The sequence below is a fragment of the Hippocampus bargibanti genome, linkage group LG02 (assembly GCF_051943395.1).
Source record: "Hippocampus bargibanti isolate YZ-2025 linkage group LG02, ASM5194339v1, whole genome shotgun sequence".
In the NCBI taxonomy this organism is placed as follows: Eukaryota; Metazoa; Chordata; class Actinopteri; order Syngnathiformes; family Syngnathidae; genus Hippocampus; species Hippocampus bargibanti.
The window spans coordinates 18,539,158-18,562,133 of record NC_142735.1 but is presented as its reverse complement, the minus strand read 5'-3'; the positions used below and the strand labels follow the sequence as shown (position 1 = coordinate 18,562,133).

The window sequence follows — 22,976 nt, the reverse complement described above, 5'->3', positions numbered from 1 at the left end:
TCATGCGGACTCTCACCTCCCCCCCGAGTCTAATAGGATTACCTTGACAAGCTCATCTCATTGTTTAATTAATGGTCCTTTGCCTTTTTACGTGTGTGCGTGTGTGTGTGTGTGTGCGGTGTGTGTGTGTGTAAACTGAGATCACCCACTAGAGGTATAAAAATGACAATCTTTGCAATTCCAATATTGTGTTACCAAGATGTTGAAAAAATGTACAAAATAATCGGCTGGTGCCAAAGTTCAAGGTCGAGGTGCCGCCAGCAACATGTGCGGTCTTTGCAAATCTGTGCGGTTTTTTTTTCGGGTGCTCTGGTTTCCTCCCACATGGAAAAACTGCACCTTTGCAAGCTGTAGACTGCCTACAGCACGAAGAAAGGTGGGATGACTCCAGCACACCCTGACCTGTGAGGATACGCGGGGAGAAAATGGATGGATAGCCCCTAACCTCAATAATAATACTAATAACAATATTACACTTACACCATAATACAAGTACAAATCTGGATGGTTTAAATGACAGGAAGTCAGTGCTGATAGATGAATCCGTCAGCCCTTGTTCTCACAGGAAGTACCGGTTTAAAGCATCGTTTTAAGTGGGTCAGGAGAGTACATTACATCTGTAGTCATCCTAAAATAGGCCCTTTCAGCGTTTCATTTTCACCCCTTGTCATGGGGAAGATCTATATATATATACATAAACACGTCCACACACACCGGACACACACACACGTATATATACATACCAAGGCATATACATACACGTAGTACGAAATATATATAAACCCATATATATATACTGATCATACAGTAAAGTCTCGTTATATCGATATTCAAGGGAGTCCGAAAAAATATCGAGATAACCTGCCCTATCGATACATCCGACCCTGTTTGCATTTAACATTTCTCCGCGCGTGCATAGAAATAGTATCGATACAGGCGGGACTATCGATATATCCGATATCGATATAACGAGACTTTACTGTAAGTATAGAAAGGCTGGATAGCTCCATGGAGTTTGGCATTACGGGAGAAAAGGTTTGAATCCCCTTGGGCAAGAAAATGAGCACAAATCATCATCCTGGTGGACCTTGGGCATACCCTTCACGCTAATGCCTACCGCATACAATTGATCAGAGACCAATAAATCAAATGACATGCCGACTCAGAGTTACCAAGGATGGGGCTCACCCAGGATGGCTAACAAGGGTCAACAATCCTGATCATGAAGGATTCCTCAAAGGGTGCAGCTCCTGCCAACGATAGGCCAATAACCTGTCTCTCGAAACATCGAAGCACATGTCAGGCATCATTGCGGCGGAAAAGAAGTGGACACATGGATCAATACATGAGCAAAGCACGAGTTGCATTGGTAGAGATAACATCACATGCTGGTTGAAAGGACAGTCGCACAAGACGACAGGTCCCGACATGCACCCTGTCCAACCGCCTTGATGGACTTACAAAAGCATAGGACTCGATGCCACACACATGAATGCTTGGAGTTGGTAAGGTCAACAGGACCCTGAATGCCTTCATTGCAAACACGATGAGGATGTAGAAAACCACACTTGAGCCAACTGAACCCCCTCAGCCAAACAATTGCCAAGACAAGCCATGGATACCGCCCCAGAAATGGAGCACAGCAGTTACCGCCACAACATGGATGACATTAAAGCTGTATGACAAGAGCGAAAGGGACAAGCCCTTGATCTCACAACCAGGATCTACAGCAGTGACAACGGGATGTCATTCAGGCTGGACAAATGTAGTCGGATGGTGACTTAAGCAGAAAGGTAGTCCACACTGAGGGATAACACTACCTGAAGGAACAAGAGCAGACATGGAAAACGCGTACTACTGAAGGACAAACAGCTAATACTTGAGCGCTGGGCAGAGCACTTTGACTCCCTGCTCAACCAAGTAAACCCTTCAGACACATCTGTCCTTGACTCCCTCCCAGAGCTTCCATCAGTTCCCTCCCTTGATGAACCTCCTCAGTTCACAGAGGTCCTCTCTGCAATCCGGAGCCTTAAAAACAACAAAAGCCCTGGCCCTGATGGACTTCCAGCTGAGGTCTTCAAGAGCGGCGGTTACCTCCTGACACGGAAGCTTTACCACCTCATCTGCAACATCTGGCAAAACGGGACACTTCCTCAGGAATGGAAAGACAGCAACATCGTCACCATTTACAAAAGGAAGGGGGACAAGTCAGTCTGCGGCAACAGCCGTGGCATCTCCCTACTTTCTGTTGCTGGCAAGATTCTTGCAAAAGTAATGCTGTTCCGTCTTACATCGCACATTACCGAAGACATCCTCCCAGAGACACAATGCGGCTTCAGGAAGGATCGAAGCACTCTGGACATGATCTTCGCTGCGCGCCAAGTTCAGGAGAAATGCAAGGAACAAAACAAGGACCTCTATATCACCTTCATTGACCTTACAAAGGCATTTGACACAGTTAACACACCGACATCCTTCAACGCACTGCCTCCACCAGTATCGAGGACATACTGGCAAAGAGGCAACTTCGGTGGGTTGGACATGTCATCCGGATGCCTAGCTGCCGCTTGCCTCGACAGGTGCTTTATGGACAACTCTTGTCAGCGAAGAGGAAGCCTGGTGGTCCTAAGCTGCGATACAAAGACCAGCTTAAACAGACTCTAAAGAACTGCAACATCAAGCCCAGCGATCTGGAGTCTGCTGCAGCGAACAGGCCACTGTGGCGCTCCTTATGCCACGAAGGGGTGACACAACTTGAAGACAAGCGCACCCAGAGGAGGATCGTGCGGCACGAGCAAAGACACCTTTGTGCTGCTTCAGTACCGTCTCGCCAGCCCGGTCCTGGCCTCACATGTCCTGAATGTGGCAGGATTTGTGGCTCCAGAATCGGGCTTCATAGTCACCTACAGTGGCATCGCCGCCAGCGCCAATAACCACTGTCCAATACCCCACAAAGCAATGGAAGCGACGTCATCCTCGACTTCGATGGACTGCCAAGAGAGTGTGTGTGTGTGTGTGTGTGTGTGTGTAAACTGAGATCACCCAGAGAGAGGTATAAAAATGACAATCTTTGCAATTCCAATATTGTGTTATCAAGATTTTGAAAAAATGTACAAAATAATAGGGCTGGTGCTAAAGTTCATGGTTCGATTCTGCCGCCAGCCTCCATGTGCGGTCTTTGCATGTCTGTGCGTTTTTTTTTCCGGGTGCTCTGGTTTCCTCCCACATTCCAAAAACATTTCACCTTTTCAGGTTGTAGACTGCCTACAGCACGAAGAAAGGTGGGATAGGCTCCAGCACACCCTCTGACCCTTGTGAGGATACGCGGGTCAGAAAATGGATGGATAGATAATAATAATAATAATAATAATAATAATAATAATAATAATACAAGTACAAATCTGGATGGTTTATATGACAGAAGTCAGTGCTGATAGATTAATCCGTAGCAGCCCTGTTGTCATAGAAATAATCCGTTTTTAAAGCATTTTTAGTCATCCTAAAATGAAGTGGATTTTCCATCCTTGTTTATTTTCATTCTTGTCATTTAATATATATATATATACATATGCACGCACACACACACACACACACACACACACACACGTATATATACATACATACACATATACATACACGTATATATATATATATATATATACAGTAAAGTCTCGTTATATCGATATTCAAGGGAGTCCGAAAAAATATCGATATAACCGGGACTATCGATATATCCGACCCTGTTTGCATGTAATTTTCTCCGTGCGTGCATAGAAATAGTATCGATATAACCGGGACTATCGATATATCCGATATCGATATAACGAGACTTTACTGTATATATATACACGGCTGGATAGCTCAGTTGATTTGGCATACGGGAGACGAGGGTTTGAATCCCCCTTTGGGCAGAGAAAATGAGCACAAATCATCATCCTGTGTGGGTCCTTGGGCAAGAACCTTCACGCTAATGCCTACCTCATACAATGATGAGAGACAATAAATCAAATGACATGCCGGCTCAGAGTTGCTGAAGGATGGGGCTCACCCAGGATGGCTAACAAGGGTGAACAATCCTGATCATGAAGGATTCCTCAAAGGGTGCAGCTCCTTCCAACTATCGGCCAATAACCTGTCTCTCCACAACATCGAAGCACATGTCAGGCATCATTGCGGCGAAGAGAAGTGGACACATGGATCAATACATGAGCAAAGCACAGAAAGGCATTGGTAGAGATAACATCACCTGCTGGTTGACAGGACAGTCGCACAAGACGACAGGTCCCGACATACCAACCTGTGCACCGCCTGGATTGATTACAAGAAAGCATATGACTCGATGCCACACACATGAATGCTTGGAGTTGTATAAGGTCAACAGGACCCTGAGAGCCTTCATTGCAAACACGATGAGGATGTAGAAAACCACACTTGAAGCCAACTGAACCCCCTCAGCCAAATAATTGCCAAGACAAGCTATGGATACCGCCTCAGAAATGGAGCTACAATCAGTTACCTCCTCTACATGGATGACATAAAGCTGTATGCTAAGAGCGAAAGGGACATAGACTCCCTGATCCACACAACCAGGATCTACAGCAGTGACATCGGGATGTCATTCGGGCTGGAGAAATGTAGTCGGATGGTGACTAAGAGCAGCAAGGTAGTCCACACTGAAGGGGTCTCACTACCTGAAGGAACAATAGCAGAAATTGAAAACAGCTACAAGTACCTCGGTATACCACAGGCCAATGGCAACCTCGAACTAGCAACAAGGAAAGCGGTTACGACCAAATACTTAAGCATGTATTTAAAACGTCATCTTTGTGCCACCCTCACTCGACGACATTTGTACCAAACCACTGCATTTATGTGTGGCGCTATCTCACAACTCACGTGGAATAGAAAATGGCATTGATGGGTCAACAAATAACATCTATGTAGATGTGTGATAAGCGTTCAAGCAAAACGTATTTGAACACAAACTGTGGAGCAACACACGTAGACACGTAACATACCACTCAGAGACATATTTATCTTCTGAAAGAACGAAAGGAAAAAAAACCTGAAACGCTTTTTCATTTGTTTATTTTTCATACGTTGCCCATACTGACACAAAAGGCCGCTGATTTTTTACTCATTTCCCATTTTAGATACAAATACTTAATCCCGCTAATGTTTTCCTATTGGCACGCAATGCTCGTTCTCTTGACCCAGAAAGTGCCACAGCGCTGTGTTGTCACACGCTCCAGATCACAACACGTTTGCACATTCCGAAGGGGGATGAAACGCGCTCAAGATTGGGGTGGGTCTTGACAAAATCACACACCAGTATTATCGTCGTAGCTGAGGTCAAAGTTCAAAGAGTACCTCTACCTTCTGTATTTCTCTCGGTTATATCTTTACAAATGATCACAGAGATTTTCTTCGATATCAGAGCATGAATCTGTGGTCGTCATGTTAAAATTTGAATGCTGTGGTGGTTTTGTTTAAATTTGGTCTACACGGCTAAATGCCAACATGTCCGATTACTTTTGCCAGACTTGAAGGATTTGCTTGGATTTGGAGCATTCGACCACTCAATCTTGTTTTCGCCAACATTCCTCTTCCGGGATTATTTGGTTCCCACCTCTGCAAAACCCGAATAATGGGGACAAAGTTCATAAGGATGCCGACGCATTAGACCCACCAAAAATATGGAATGTCCAGATTAAGCCGTTTGACTGACATCAGGTTGCTGTAAAAACTGCAAAACTCCCAATATAGTGCTGTCCATGGCCTCAGGTATTGTTTTTCCCTTCCACAAGGGGTAGGATTTCCCTTTTTTTCTATGTTAGCACTTTGTTCCAGCTTCAGCTGTTGTTAAAGCACTATATAAACCAATATGTATGTATTGCATTGTATTTTGGACAGCCGCCCTCATTTCAAGCTCATTTCACTCCAGACCCATATAATTTAGGAATCAACTCTTTTTTTCTGGTGTAAGAAGAGACTCTAAGGTTTTTAACACTGAATTGAATGTTTATGTAGTCCTAAAACTCAACAATCTGTCGGCCCGGGAATTCGAGTGACAATGACAAAAACCCTGGCACTGGAGTGGACATATTTTTGCACATCATCTGACAGTGAATGAGTTAAACTGCAGCCGTCTCCAAAGTCGGGCCTTGAGGGCCGCCGTCCTGCCTGTTTTCCAGCTCTCCCCGGAGCAACACATCTGATTCAAATCAGCTCATCAGCCAGCTCTGACGCAGCATCAAAATGGTCCTGATGATTTGAATCAGGTGCGTTGCTCCTGGGAAAGCTGGAAAACAGGCAGGACGGCGGCCCTCGAGGACCGACTTTGGAGACCCTTGAGTTAAAGGTATTGTGTAATTTCTCACATTTACAATTATCGATTTCCACAATACAATTCTCAAATGACCATACATTTGATGCCTTATTCACATTTTCCAAATCACTTTATTTTCACGATAAAATTCCCAAAGGAAGAAACCATTTTCATTTTGTCCTCCTTCTTATCCACTGTAACCAATTTAAAACATTCAAAAATGTTTTGTGGGGGAGTGGAGGCCGTTTTTTTGAATGTGCGCATTCCACAAGGTCAAAGTAACCATTTCCAAATGAATGCCGACATTAATCCTGCTTAACCTGCCACTCCTACATCCCTTGACCGATTCAACTTGATTTAGATTTGTATTCATTGTCTTGACAGTAGACTACCGCTTACCTGTCGGTGGAACGTCCCGCCACTCCCCGCGGTGTCGACTTTAATGGAAATGTACTGTGAAAGCATCTTCAATTCTCTCTCATGTTCCTGAAGTGCGGCACTGAGTGTAAATGTCAAATTATTCCAGGTAACTTCATCCGGGTTCAGTTGCTCTCAGTTACACACACACACACACACACACACACACACACACACACACACACACACACACACACACACACACACACACACACACACACACACGTGCATATATCAAATATTCAGCAGCTAGCTGCCAAGATCAGAAGCCCGACACACTCCATTACGACCTTTGCTGGGTGCGGCCAAACACACTCCCTGGGATTTGCTTGCTCGTTCATTCACCTTCTCTCATCTTTTTCCACCAACTTACATTTTCCAGCATTCTGCTCAAATTCATTTTTAATGTCGCTCCATTGAACATGAGCAAGTGCTGTGGAGGGATCAAGCACCATACCCTCAGCTATCGCATTAATCAGACAAGAAGAGTTCACTTTAAGTTCGTGGGTTGTGTTTGATATATGATTTGCTTTCGGCTGTAAGAGATAGAGGTTTATTGTGGCCTTGTTGGTAAGTATTGCTGCCTTCTTAGTGAAACTTACAGAGGACACACCAATTTTTAGTGTGTGTGTGGGCTTGTGCGTGTGTGTGGGTGTGTGTGAGTGTGCCAATTTACACGCCTGGGTGTGTAAATTGCACTCCAAAGTAGTCTTTCAAAATGTTTAGATTGTTAACGGATTTATAGAGCAAGGACAGTAGTTATTCCAGTGGACAGTCCATCATGTTACAGGGTGCAGGAAAGGGTTAAATACAATTTGAAAGAAAAGGCTTTAAAAATTGAAAATAACACAATTGAAATATTTTTTTACCAAATTAACAGTCAAAAATGAAATGATCTAGTAAAACATTACCAAGATAATAACAATTAAAGCAAATAAGACCAAAAATAAAGGCCCCAGTCTCATGCTGTGTTGTGGAGTAATGTATTCCAAGCAATATTTGCATTTATTATTTTTTATCTTATATTTTAATACCCTAGTAGTCTATTTTTCTTTCATTAAAAATGGTAAAAAGAAATTAAATACAATTGATATTTAAACTGTGTTGGTACATTTTGAAGAGAAATAGATGTCAAGAAATTGATACATAGAAAATACAAAGAATGACAATTTTTAGGAAACAAACAACGCATTTTCGTATTGGTCCTTTTGAAAAAAAATCTTCTGTCATTTACAAGTTCATAGTTTATTTCCATCTTGCCCATCCTTTAATTCGTTAAAGTTAATGGTGTAAATACTAAATTATTTTCCATCTCACGATAATTAACTCATTCACTGCTATTCGCGAATTTATTCAGGAATAGAAAATATGAAATTAAAAATGAAACTGAAAACCCAAATTAGTTCGGGTTTTGTTTGTTCTTGCTTTGGTGCCTATAAATCACTGGCCGTAGCCTCTGGCTATGTTTTTTTCCCTCACCACAACGGGGCAGCATTTCCCCTTTTTTCCACGTTAACGCTTTGTTCCAGCTTCAGCCATTGTTAAAGCGCTATATGAAGCAATATGTATGGATTGCATTGTTTTGGACAGCTGCCACCATTTCAAGCTCAGATAACTCCAGACCAATATAATAATTTAGGGAAAAACTTGAATTAACTCTTTTTTTCTGATGAAAGAGGAGAGTATAAGGTTTATTACGTCGCATTGAATGTTTATGTCGTCCTAAAACTCAATCTTCGGTGGGTCCTGGAATTCGAGTGACAATGACAAAAACCCTGGCACTGGACGGGACACAATTTTGCACGTCTGGTTGTGAATGAGTTAAAAAAAGTGCCTACTTTCTTCTAGTTTAGTTTTCCTATGTGTTGGAAATATTTTCCTTCCCTGCGATCCAAATCACGGAAATTGTCAAGATACAGGATGCATGAACACTTGGATAATGACGTCACAACGAAAATAAAACCCATTTTATAAGTCATAGCTCTTTGTGAAACGCCTTTTTCAACAAATGCGTTTCACAGCATTTGAAATCGTTTCCCACCTCAAAGTCTTGAAGTAGACTCTGTTTGAACTTTTTATTTTCTTCTGCAGAGGTGATGGTTCCCATGAGCATGAAGGAGGTCGCCGACTATATCGAGAAACAGGTTGCATACCTGTCAGGTGAGGTCTTATTCTGATCTTAATGGCTCCTCGCATGGGAAGTGACCTCACACCGAAATGCACAGACTGTATGTTTGCTTTTCCACCCCAGGTGGCCGTGGAGAAGACTCCAGCGTCATCATCACCCTTCCAGAAAGCTCAGCATTCAGGGACATACCGGAAGAGGCTTTGGCCAAAGTCTTCACTTACCTCACGCTCATCCATCGGTGCGTTCTTATACTCAGAATCAGAATCAGAAAACCTTTATTCGTCCCACAATGGGGAAATTTGCAATATACAGTAAAGTCTCGTTATATCGATATTCAAGGGAGTCCGAAAAAATATCGATATATCCGACCCTGTTTGCATGTAATTTTCTCCGTGCGTGCATAGAAATAGTATCGATATAACCGGGACTATCGATATATCCGATATCGATATAACGAGACTTTACTGTACTATTATATACTATTGCATCTATCTTTCTTGCTCAATCTTGATCGAGCAAATGTATCACTTCGCATTCAATAAATTTCACTGCATGTCAACACATGCAAAAGTCTTTTTTTTGTATTCATAGCTCAATGTACACCCACTGGGTGGATTGTACCATCTGCTCTCTCGTGGAAGATCATTTAATTGTTCAGCCCGTCATTGTAAATCCCCACTATGATAATAGATGAACAACCAAATATTATTTTAAATAATGTCCGCATTATTTGCTTATTCAGATATTAAAATTGACCATGGGAATGATATTAAACTCAGACATTTTCTGTGCATGCTTGCTTTATGTCCGTGGTGGCCCTAACTCACTGCAGTGCACCAAATGTGTTCAGTTGACATTCTGACCACAGGCTCAGCAGGACCTCACCGGACAGGCACTTGTTTCAGATGTACTGCTGATGCAGGCACTTGCAGCAGTCCCAGGAATGTTCACATAGTACTGCAGTCTCTTGACAAATCTAGAGAAACGTTTTTTTTTTTTTTTTTTTTTTTTTTTTTTTGGGGGGGGGGGGGGGTTCCTAGATAGAGGGGAGCACTTTCCCTCAAGTCGGACAATCAAACATCAACCATAACCACAGTGACTACAAATGCCATGCTTTTTCTTAATTAATTAGTTTATTTATTTCCAATTTCACCCCAGAATGCCCAGTAAAATAAAGAAAGTATTAATGGAATACACTTGGATTAAATCCAGCATTTATCAATTACTAGTCCTGCACATTCAATGAGAAAATATTTTGAGGTTCAACAAAATAATGGCGTGGTTTCTCCACAGGACAAGGCAACCCGGTGTGAAGTTCATCATCATTTTAGACCGGAGACTGGACACCTGGGCTTCTATCAAGACCGCATTGGCCAGAATAGCAGTGAGTTTGCATGGTTTAGCTTTCTTTTGTAGGCTTCCCTGCGATAAAGTTTGTACTCAGTGACCTGACGCCGGATATGCGGTAGAAACTGGTCTCGCATGGTATACAATGCAGGAGAAACATACTACCTGAATAATTTATTTTGTGTGAGGTGATTTTTGTGGAAAAAAATGCGCAACATTACTTCTTGCACTGAATGGTGGTTTCTTGTTCCACTGTTTTATGCTATCTATCAATGAACATTTTATGCACAAGAAGCCTTTCCACTGGGAAGACAAATCATAGTGTAGTTATTATCCATCCATCCATCCATCCATCCATCCATTTTCCGGACCGCTATATCCTCATTAGGGTTGCAGGGGGTTGCTGCAGTCCATCCCGGCTATCTTCGGGCAGTAAGCGTGGAACACCCTGAACTGGTTGCCAGCCAACTGCAGGGCACACAGAGAAAACCAACCAATCACTCTCACACTCACACCTAGGGACAATTTAAATTGTTCAATGAGACTGCCATGCATGTTTTTTGGAATGTGGGAGGAAACCGGAGAAAACCCACACCGGCAGCGGGGAGAACATGCAAACTCCACACAGGGAGGCCGGACCGGTTCGTGAACTCACAACCTTTGCACTGTGAAGCCGGCGTGCACTCGACTAACGGGCCACTTGTGGTTATTAGTATTATTCATATTTTTTTGATGCAATCATTTTGGTGTTGTTGTTGTTGGGATAGTGAATCTGACTTATTTTTTGATTTTGCATATACAGTGAGACCTCAACTTACGAACTTAACTGGTTCCCAGATAGAGTGTGTAAGGCGAAAAGTGTGTATCTAAAAAAAATATCCCATCGGAAACCATTAAAATGGGAATAATCCGTTCCCGGGTTTCCATAAAATATACATTTAAACTAAATACGCCTTAAAGCTACACACAACATACCTTATTCTATGTATAATAAATGTGCTATTGTATTGTAATGAAAGAAATACACTGCATTGTATCATAAAGTCGATTTATTTACATCTGTGATGGTCATTGATGGCTTGATGGAATGGCGTTGGAGGTCAAAGGTCAAAGGGAAGAGCTGTTTGGAAAGAGAGGTACATTACATGACGACTGTAATTAAAGAAATAAACTGTGCTGTAAAATAAAGTTTTATTTACCTTTTTGATGTTTGTTGATGGCTTATGGAAGGAGAGCCACCTTCCATAAGGACTGTTGGTAACTTAACCTCTGGTGCTGTTCGGTCGTGTGCTTCCGCCGAAGATCACTCCGCCAGCCGTGGTGGGTGTGTATTATGAAAATAGTGCTTATTATAAGGTTTAATTTTCAGAAATTTGACGTTTGTAAGATGAAAAGTTTGTAAGATAAGGTGTTTGTAAATTGAGGTCTCACTGTATGCAAATATCATTCCCTCCATATCTAAACTAGCCCTTTTTGACATATGTTGGGTTCGGAAGCTATGTCCATCCTATGAAACCCTTTGAGTTACACTGATGATAAACTGCGGCCACCTCCAGCGTTTAATTTGTCCACCGATGATGAAGGAGGAGGGAAATAGGCAGAGTCGTGAATACTACAAGAAACAAAGACAAACACCATAGAGGACAGGGGAAAGATTCTGGCTAGGCTGGACAGCTGTCACATTTATGAAGTTGCTTTACGAATGGTTCTTGTTGCAAGTTTGCAAGTTGCAACTGCACAGCTGCATCACTCTCAGAGCTCTTTCTGCAAAACTAAACCCCCTCCCAACCCACCCAAAAAAAAAAGAAAGTGTGATGACGCAAGGTTCTGCAGAGAGGATGAAGCTGAAGATGATGAGGCAGACAGATTGTTTGCCTGCATCCTTCCTCCTCGTATGAGGGAGGCTGCCGCAGAGGCTCCTGTATGCCGCGTCCGTATGGAGCTGTAAAATAATTCAAGCCGATGTGCCACAATTTCAACATGGCTGAGACATGTTGCCGGAGAGGAATTGCAAAGATCCGGACCACCCCGGTAATGACTAATTAAATGGCTTTTTTTTCACTCCCCACACTGCAAGAGTTTGGGTGAAGTTTGAGGGTGGGAATGCGGCAATGAGTGGAACATTGTGCGTGTCTGTGCTGCGTACTTTTGCTTCGTCATGCACGAGGCTCAGAGTGGGAGGAAAGACAGAGCGAACTGGGCATTGTGTGTCATGCGTTTTCACTACCTTACATGGATGATTGACGCCACTTGGTTGACGATGGAGAGGTCATGTCAGGACCAATCAATGTCAACATTACGTCACATTCGAATGAGTCAGACAGCAATTGAAAAAGAGATTACTGCTTTCATAATAAGTATGGATGCACGTATGGATGGATAGTGCCACTTAGCAATTTTTTGATTATGATACTAGTGCAGCGTGTTCTACCGGAAACAAATTCCTTGTGTGTTCTACATACTTGGCAATAAAGATGATTCTGATTCTGATGAGCGATTAAACGAAGCATTTGCAGCCTTGTCTTCATTTTTCGACTTTATAAAAAAAAGATACATTAAATAAAATGTAAAGTATGATGCTACTTTTTGTATCCTGATCAATACATTGGGATGCTCCTTGTAGTGTGTGCAACATGACCACCAGGGGGTACTATGATATTTCCAGACATACTACTTACTCTATTGTAGTGTCTGTGCTCATAAATGTACTTAGCCTCTACATGTGTAAACGTACGAGGACAACTGTAGCTCTGATGATGAATCACTGAGGAAGATTGATGCAAATAGGCTCAAACAATATTTCACGGTTTTCGCAGAAGATAAAGAATATATACCTGTGCATATTCCTGCTTGCTATGTCAGCATCTGTTGTATTGATTAGATTAGATGAGCTTTTATTTGTCCCACAGTGGAGATATTTACATTTCACAGCAGCAAAAACAAAATACGGGAGCTGCTGTAAAAGCAGATACTTTCGCGGCGCCATTTTGAAGTCAAAAACAAAATAAATATTGTGACACAACGCAAAAGACACAAACAGACTCCAATCTTTAGCACTTTCTGCACCCTCTTTGTTGCATGATGCATGAAGCATTTCAAGATGAAAGAGGAGAGGATCATAGCGTCCTTTTCACCCGTGGATCAGGGACATCATGGTGGATTGCACATCTGCTACAAGCTAAGTTTTGAAAGCAAACACAAAGCTGTACCATCCATTGACAAAAAGAGATTGGCTCACATATCCTGTCCCACGTAAATATGCTTCAATTCCAAGATGCGATTTTATCATTATTGTTGTTATTGTTGTTCAGAATCAGAATCAGAATCAGAATCATCTTTATTGCCAAGTATGTAGAACACACAAGGAATTTGTTTCCGGTAGAACACGCTGCACTAGTATCGTCGTCAAAAAAAACTGCTAAGTGGCACTATACAGTTCCATTTTGGCTGATAGTGCTGTTATTGTTGTTATTGTTATTATTTATTATTATCATGGCTTGGAATTTAATAATAATAATAATAATAATAATTGTTGTTATATGTGAGTTAGTTTTAAGGTACTCATGGGCACTTAGGATCCAATTTGCACTTTTGTTTTTAAATTATTATACATCCTTCGCATGGTGCAAACAAACTGGGCAAATGTAAAAGTACTGAAACAACTAGAATCACTAGACTGGTTGTTTGTTGAACTGCATATCAAAATAACAGGTACAAAATGGGTCCAGAGACGGTTGCTTTTTTTGTTCATTGAACTTATTTATAATGTACTGTACTACTGTTTTGGAAATTGTGGTGGTTTTTTGGTCAAATTATTTGAAAACCTCAGACTTTTTTGTCTTTGTCGTTTGTGTTGTGGACGCGCAGGCCTCCTTTCCCGGGAACCTCCATCTGGTCCTTGTGCTCCGACCAACCAGCTTCTTCCATCGCACCGTCACTGACATCGGTTTTCGCTTCAGCCAGGAGGACTTCATGCTCAATATGCCTGTAAAGCAACATCCTCTATTTCAGGGGTGTCAAAGTCATTTTTTGCCGCGGGCCACATTGTAGTTATGCTTTCCTTTAGAGAGCCGTTAGGAATTTGGGGATGCCATTATCATGTTTAATCCCCTCCACATATTAATTATAGAGCGCACAACAAATTAATGAATAACTTGTTTTCAAATCTGAAGTCAAGAATAATGACTGTCATTGTGGTTTTTATCCAAAATTATGACATTTTGGTTATGATTTTAGCACGCATCATGGAATTCCACTAGTTTGGTTTGCTTTTGCGGACCGAAAATAATGATGTGGTGGGCCGGATTTGGCCCCCGGGCCTTGACTTTGACACTGTGCTCTCTTTACTCTTTTTTAATTAGCATTATTCTAACTATTAACCTTGTCCTGCACCCTGTAATCTGAAAGCATGATAAAATGTCCATTGTAGTAAACTCTGTCCCTGAAAGGGTTCAATTCTTTTAATTATTGTAATGGTCCAAACGAGTCAATGATCCACAGTCACCACACGTAAAATAAAAAAACAGAAAAACTCAACTTATTATGAGAAATTATTCTATGAGTTTAATGGTCCGCTTCATATAGAATAAAACAGGATGTGACCGGTGGTCATTGTCGTGATTATAATCTCGACGTTGTGGGTGTAACCATTCAGGTGGTGATGCTGAGCTCCGTCACAGATCTGCTGAAGTACATCAACGAAAACCAGCTGACGTCAGAATTCGGAGGCACGCTGGACTACTGTCACAGCAACTGGATTGTTTTACGGACGGTACCGTATTGTCGTGGATTGTACATTGACACTTGACCAGAGCATTAGGCACACCAAGGCACACAATATTTGTATTTTAAAATACAGCAGTGGTGTTGGTTGGTTAGTGTCCTGTGCCTTACAAGAAAAATGACATAAAAATGACTGGTAGGAAGCTACACAGCCAAAACATCCTCTTTAATAAAGGTGAATACATGTACAGTATTAACATTTCACAGGTCTTGTCGGTGTAGGTATGAGTAAAATGGCTCATATTGGACATTGCATGTTTTCTTGCAGACCATTGAAAGTTTTGCCATGACAGTGAAAGACGTGGCCCACATGCTGCAAGCCTTCGGGACTGAACTGGCCGAGATGGCCATGCCGAGTGAGTGCGACGCCATCCAGAGTCTCCTGGAGTCTCACAATGAGAAATATAGGAAGCTCAAGGTACACATTTTTACAAATCAGAAAGGAATGTTCTGTCCCCCCCCCCCCTCAAAAAAAATCCCCACATTTTCATCAAATGATGCAATAACCAATTTCTTACAAGTGTTATTGTAACTCATGATGTTGCCTGTGACAGGAGGCAATTCGATCTTTGTCAAAGGAGGGACAACATCTTCTCTCAAGCTTGGAGACTACTACGACCACCACCACCTGCACCACCAAAAGGGACAACGTCGACCCTCAGTGGGACGTCCAGCTGGACTGGGAGACGGTTCAACGGTCAGAGATGAATGAGATTCTGGAGTGCATCACTTAGAAATGACCACATTTGTTTTGATGCTTGCTTTTTCCTGCAGGCTCCTGACCCAACTCCGAGAAATGGAGTTGGCCTTCGATGGCTATTTTGAGAAGCACATTCAGAAATTACATCAGTACCTGCAGCTGCTCACGTTTGAGCAAAGCTTTCAAGAGGTTAATGTCATTTTGTTATTTCAGCATCCAAAAAAACACTTCTCAGAATAATGGATCTATGAAAAAAACTGTAATATGGGATTTCAAGATAACAAAATGAAATATTTCTACAGATTCCAGTTGTATATTTTCCAGATTAAAAAAAATCAATAAATTGTATTTTATAGTCAATGCACAATGTTATGAGTTTTATATTTTGAGATATCTGAATCAAGTTGTACATTATGGTACATTAAGGTAAAAAGCTTAAAAAAATGTGTATATATATATATATATATATATATATATATATATATATATATATATGTATATAAATGTGTATATATATATATATATATATATATATATATATATATATATATATATATATATATATATATATATATATATATATATATATATATACAGTGGGGCCTTGGCTTACGAACTTAATTGGTTCCCAGACAGAGTGTGTAAGGCGAAAAATGTGTATCCCAAAAATTAATTTCCCATAGGAAAACATTAAAATGAGAATAATCCCTTACCAGGTCTCCATAAAATATAATTTTCAACTAAATAAGCCTTAAAACTACACACAATATACCTTTTTCTATCTATAATAAATGTGCTATTGTATTGTAATGAAAGAAATACACTGCACTGTATATCTATCTATCTATCTATCTATCTATCTATCTATCTATCTATCTATCTATCTATCTATCTATCTATCTATCTATCTATCTATCTATCTATCTATCTATCTATCTATCTATCTATCTATCTATCCATACATACAGCGAATCAATGTTGCCACAGCGAATCAATGTCCTCCATCTATCCCGGTTTTGTGCATCCTCTTCTCTCACACCAGCTACCTTCATGTCCTCTTTGACAACATCCATAAACCTCCTCTTCGGTCTTCCTCTCGGTCAAGGCTCAGCATGCATATATATATATATAAACTTAATACATAATTCCAAATGATATATAATCACATTTGAAAGTGAATAAAAATGTCCATCATACCCAGGAGATCTCCTCAACCCCTTGCTATCCCAATTGTGACTTCAAACATCACCAAACGTTCATTTCTTTCACTTGACTTTGCGTCGATGCCATTTCAGATGGCGTCGCAGCTGTCGCGTGTGACGGCTCAGCAGAGTGAGCTGTCCACAACGGTCGAATCTCTGTCTCAAGCAGAGCAGGCTCTCCAACAGCTGGACACTTTGGAAACTCTTGCTCAGGTTTGTGACGTGTGCCGCGATGCGTGGCCGGTTAATGAACCGACGACCGGGCTGAAGATTTTAGTTTTGAGTTGCTACTTTTTGTTCAACAGGAAGGGATGTCACACACCCAGATGGTTGTTCTTCGTGGGCATCAGCTCTCAGCAGGCCACCACTACGCGACGGCCCTCATCATGCAACACTGCAACGAGCTGCGGCATCACTGTGATAACCTCGGCGCTGCTCTGGGGAATAAACGCTGTCGTCTTTTGCAAGCGCAGAAGCTTCTCCTTTCTCTGGAGCAGGTAAACCCATCAATGAACTGCCATTTTATTTACTCTTGCCTTCTTCAGGCAGGGCTTTCCGAATCGCACTGGAGCGTTTCACAGCCGAGTGTGAAGCGATTGGGATGAAAATCAGCAGCTCTAAATCTGAAACGATTGTTTTCAGTCAGAAAAGGGTGGAGGTCCTTCTTCGTATCAGGGAAGAGACCTTGCCCCAAGTGGAGAAGTTTAAATACCTTGGAGTCTTGTTCACGAATGACGGCAGAACAGAGCGAGAGATTGATCGGCGAATCTGAATAGGATACCTCCTCGACGCCTCTTTGATGAGGTGTTTCGGGCACTTCCCACCGCCAGGCCTGCTGGGTACACTATGTCTCCTAGTTGGCCTAGGGACACCTTGTTACTTTAGCAGTCTATTTATTTTTTTAACACAAAGCATTTGATGTCCAGTCATACATGCTTATGCAGATAAATGTGAGCAAACGATAATCATTTGCTCATAAAATTTGGTTTGACTTGAATTTGGTTGACCTGAATTTAGCTGGTTCTTCGCCTGCTTTAGGCCCAATCCTGGTGTGATGAAGCAGCCTATATGCTGGCTAATCAGCTTGTGGAGAAGTTACAGTCCAAGGAAGGGGCGCAGATGTCTTTGAAGGCCATCGAGAGCTTCCTGGAGAGCTTGCCGTCAATAATGACATCTGCCCCTGAAGTTCTGGCCCTGGAGTATGAAGCTGTTATCACCCCTCATCTACAGGTTCAGCACATTTAGCTTTCGAGCAAAGGGCTACAGAATCAAGAGTCCAAATAGGCACTTGTACACATTGTTATTTTCTTCCGTCAGGGAAAAATCGATAAAACGTTTGAGAAGCATGCAGCGGTCCAACAGATGATCCAGACCCGACAGGTTGGTCTGAGGAAGTTGACGGACAAGCACGTCCGACCGGTCCAGCTGGTGGCCCCCTGTGCTGAGAACCCACCTCGCTCCAAATCGCCAATATTCTCCCCCAAGCATGGTACGGTCTGAATTATTTTAGGAAGAACATTCATTACCTTTCAAGAGTCACCCAAACATTATCTCAAGGTCACTTTACATTCACAGGATCAATGTATTTTTTATGTGGGTGAGCAGCGGCAGCCACACGCGCCAGCGTTCACAAAACTGTATCATTAACCGAAGACAATTAATTAGTAAATATGTATTGTACTGTATGCATTTTTTTCGTTCGAAATTCAACTTTATTTTATTACATTGTGACATGATTTTAAAGACAGGTATTTTGATTTTTTTTAAAGAAAAATATAAAGGAAACGTTTGCCATTCACTGCTTTTTTTCATGTATTTTGTGTTCATAAGCATGCTTCGTTAAAATTTCCTGGGGTCATTATCCATCAGAGTAACTCAATAAGCGAACGGGTGAATTTTTACAACAGTCTCAGTGTCCTGACAAATAATGACAAAATTACTATATTTTCCGGTGTATAAGGCACAACAGAGTGTACGGCGCACCCCCAATGAATGGGGTATTTCCAACGTTTTCCATATATAAGACGCACAGGAATATTGGTACACCTTCAATGAATGAAAATAATTTTCCAAATAGAATACATAAATAGTTAATAATTTTCCAAATATAAGGCGCTACAGTAGAGGCTGGGGTTACTTGATCATTCTTCTAGAGGGGAAAATGGAGTCGTGGCTGCTGACAGTCGTTGTATAAGTCGCAGGGTCATCTTTTGAAGAAAATCAAGGCTTTTGGGTGCACCTTATACACCGGAAAATACGGTAGTGAATATCGGAATTCCAAATGACCTTGGAAGTGGCTGTAGATGCCACAAGATAAAACAGAGGATGCTCATAATGCATCAACATAATGTTTTTTTTTAGGATGTCCACAATCATGAATCAATGTTCCATATACTAAGTAACTGTGTTCGGTCATCAAATTCCATATTCAGGACAAACAAATCAACTTCACATAAAGCTCATCAACAGTCCAAAACGAGCCTAAATATTAGCCTAGCACAAACTAATATAATGCGGCACATGGGCCAAAGGCTGCCATATTTCTATGCGCTGACAGTCCGATTTGCTTTTTATAGCTGACAGTTTGAAGTTCACGTTTGATCTCCCTTTACCCGGAAAGAGAGCGTCCCGAAAAGGTCCCAATTCTCGCAAAGTGAGATATTTATCCCCTCTTCTGTTTTTTTTTTTTCTTCTTTTTTTTGTGAACATGAATTAAAAGCCATATGCTTCTCCAGATTGAGGTCATTCACGACTACCAGGAGATCCGCAGCTGTGTGTCATATGGCATAGAAGGAGAAGATAGCCCGGATGTCCTCAAACGGTGAGATCTCAAGGACACGCCCATCTGTTGATTTTTGAGTCTTTGATTCTCTCTAAAACAGGGTGAGGCAAAAAAAGTAGTGTTCTGGACCTACTGAATAATTTATTTGTAGTTTCTTCAGGAGGTTCTTGGTGGGTTTATTTTGATATACACAATACCGTTACATTTGGTGAACATTCCAATTTGGCTTTTGAAATTTCATTTGCTGGAAAAACAGACCTGAATCGTGAATTTTTGTGGCAGTGTCTTGATGCGGAAGACCTGTGTCCATCATAAATGTCACAAAAAAACGGTCATAAATTGAAGAGTGTGTCTTTGTGTGTATGCGTCACAGGCACGTGATCAGGGAGCTCATTGAGACGGAGAGGATCTATGTGGAAGAGCTGCTGTCGGTTCTTCATGTGAGAACACACTTCATCCTCCTTCGCCTCCTTGCCACACGTGATGAGGTCATCAGACCAAATCACTGTGACACTGTTGCAGGGGTACAAGGCAGAGATGGAAAACCCACTTCTGGTTGCTCTCCTGCCGCCTGTCCTGCACGCAAAGAGAGGCGTCCTCTTCGGAAACATGCCCGACATCTACAACTTTCATCGCAGGCAAGCCTTACATAGCTATTTTTTGGTTATTTTAATGTTTGAACTCTTATTTTTTTACCTTAATTTTTTTTGGGGGGGGAACCTAGCATGTTTCTCCAGGACCTTGAAGGATGCCTGGACACGCCTGAAGGTGTGGGCCTTTGCTTTCTTGCCAGGGTGAGACAGCTTCTTATAAAATATGGCTCAGTTATTATTTTCAAATGTTTTTTTTCCCCCCTAACCGACAAAATGTTGACCATTCGTGTGTCGGCAGAAGGAGGATTTCCAAATGTATGAATGCTACTGTCAGAATAAGCCGCGTTCCGACGTTCTGTGGCGGCAGTTCTCCGATTGCGCCTTCTTTCAGGTCAGAATAATGCATGCGCATGAATATGTCCCCAGTCACAACTTGCCTGTTTAACTCACAAAATGTCTTCTATTTGTTTATTCAGGAGTGTCAGAAGAAGTTGGGCCACAAACTGGGCCTGGACTCTTACCTGCTGAAACCAGTCCAACGCCTCACCAAGTATCAACTGCTGCTCAAGGTGGGTCAGTCAAGGAAGGAAAAATAGCTATCTAGCTAGCTAGTTATCCAGCTAGCTATCGAACTTATCTGGTGACTGTAAAGTGACCTTGAGAGTTTTGAAAGGTGCTTATAAAGTAAATGTATTATTATTATTATTATTATTTTCACTATTATTATTATTATTATTATTATTATTATTATTATTGGATTGGATTGGATTTGCCTTTATTAGTCTCACAGTGGAGAAATTTACATTTCACAGCAGCAAAGTGATGAAACGAATGAAAAAAAGAAATACATGAGCTGCTGGAAAGGCAGCCGCTCTCGCGGCTAGTTAGCTAGCTAACTAGCTTCATCTGTATTTGAGTTACTTCCGGGTTGAGTTAACACTGGCGTGTTTGGCTGCCGTTGCACACCTACTCCAAACTTATCCTGTGAGTGTAAAGTGACCTTGAGAGTTTTGAAAGGCGCTTATAAATGAAATCTATTATTATTATTATTACATCTGTGTAAACTCTCAGTCGTACAGGAGTGGTCCATCGATGGAAAGGTTTAATATTATTATTGTTACTATTATTATTATTATTATTATTATTATTATTATTATTATATGGAAACAGTCAAACAGAAGAATTGAAACGCTAATCATTAATGTTTTCTATTCAACTTTTCAGTCCACTTCTACACTTGCAAATTGCTAATTTGCGTTGATCTAATGTCAATGTATTTGAACCGGAAAAAAAGATTGTCGTTTCATATTTCCGGTAGATGTTCTCTCGTAAACGTCTTTCTCGAAGTCTTGCAGATTCTTTATATCTCCACAAAGGGGCGCAAATTCCCCTCTAAAATGACGACGCCGTTAAAATCGGAAGAAAAAAAATCAAATGGCACATCCGTGGCAGAAATAAGTGTGGCCAATTATATCGGACATACTAGAAGTATCTTGCTCAGTTTGGATTCACAATTAAAAACAAATTACAAATAAGCGGGAAGCAGTATATTTGTGTGGCCATGAAAACCTTACTGTGTATGCTCCTAGGAACTGTTGAAACACAGCACCGACTGCGAGGGATCATCTGAGCTTCAGGGGGCGCTATTAGCCATGCTGGACCTGCTCAAATCCGTCAACGACTCCATGCACCAGATTGCCATCACAGGATTTGAGGCGAGTCCCTGGAAATCAGGCATTAATTTTAATTTATTGATCTGTACCTACAAATTTCAATAGAACAAACCATCTCCTTTTTTACTGTCTCAGGGGGACATTTGCGAGTTGGGCCGCGTATTGATGCAAGGCTCATTCAGTGTATGGATCAGTCACAAAAAAGTACCCACACGCATGAAGGAGTTGGCCCGCTTTAAACCCATGCAGCGCCACCTTTTTCTCTACGAGAGCGTGCTACTTTTCTGCAAGAAGAGGGAAGAGCACGGGGACGGCTGCGATAAAACACCCTCATACGGCTTCAAGCACTGCATCAAGGTTGGCCTTTCACATACAGCCATTTCCCAAAAATGTCAACAAATGCTGCTCATGCTAATACATAGGAAAATAATACATATGATAATCGGTGTCAAGGACCGTGTATTTTGTTTAAATCACATCAGCTGTTGGGTATTTTTATTTTAAGGTAAAGTTGTTGAAATTATACTAAAGTGGTTTGGGATGGTAATTTGTGGTGGACTTTAACGAGGAAAATGACAAAAAAAATTCATGAATACAGCCATCTTTTTATTCCAATTGTATTAGATTAACCTTTATTAGTCTCACAGTGGAGAAATTTACATTTCACAGCAGCAAAGTTGTGAAAGGAAAGAAAAGAAGGAGAAAAACAAAATACAGGAGCGGCTGTAAAGGCAGCAACTTACAGCGCCATTTTGAAGTCAAAACACGAAATGACAAATAACGTGACACAGCACAAAATTACATATAGCTGTTATATTTACTTCTAACCGCTGTCAAAATTAGGGTCCTTGGGAAAAAGGCAAAAATCACCAAAATAAGAAACGTATGGTGAATTTCTCTGACACTGACAGTCAAACTGAGCATAATTATGAAGTATTTTCACTCAGGCTAATTCAACCGTGAATGTGTTTTTATTCATATCCTGTCCATATTTCTAGAACAATCTTATACCATCTGCCAGAGG

The 22,976-nt window shown here is 41.4% G+C and overlaps 1 protein-coding gene across 1 annotated transcript in view; it reads left to right on the top strand.

The window, feature by feature from the left end:
• Positions 1-22,976, top strand: part of mcf2a (MCF.2 cell line derived transforming sequence a) — a 41,640-nt gene that overhangs the window by 9,757 nt on the left and 8,907 nt on the right. Inside the window, exons 3-23 of the mRNA XM_088989796.1 lie at positions 8,837-8,905; positions 8,997-9,111; positions 10,167-10,257; positions 14,088-14,207; positions 14,875-14,991; positions 15,271-15,420; positions 15,557-15,699; positions 15,777-15,891; positions 16,998-17,117; positions 17,210-17,401; positions 17,943-18,134; positions 18,222-18,393; positions 19,481-19,557; positions 19,640-19,725; positions 20,060-20,126; positions 20,209-20,324; positions 20,411-20,480; positions 20,578-20,670; positions 20,756-20,848; positions 21,869-21,994; positions 22,088-22,309. Of these exons, the coding sequence (XP_088845922.1) occupies positions 8,837-8,905; positions 8,997-9,111; positions 10,167-10,257; positions 14,088-14,207; positions 14,875-14,991; positions 15,271-15,420; positions 15,557-15,699; positions 15,777-15,891; positions 16,998-17,117; positions 17,210-17,401; positions 17,943-18,134; positions 18,222-18,393; positions 19,481-19,557; positions 19,640-19,725; positions 20,060-20,126; positions 20,209-20,324; positions 20,411-20,480; positions 20,578-20,670; positions 20,756-20,848; positions 21,869-21,994; positions 22,088-22,309 (2,546 nt within the window). The remainder of the gene's footprint in view (positions 1-8,836; positions 8,906-8,996; positions 9,112-10,166; positions 10,258-14,087; positions 14,208-14,874; positions 14,992-15,270; positions 15,421-15,556; positions 15,700-15,776; positions 15,892-16,997; positions 17,118-17,209; positions 17,402-17,942; positions 18,135-18,221; positions 18,394-19,480; positions 19,558-19,639; positions 19,726-20,059; positions 20,127-20,208; positions 20,325-20,410; positions 20,481-20,577; positions 20,671-20,755; positions 20,849-21,868; positions 21,995-22,087; positions 22,310-22,976) is intronic.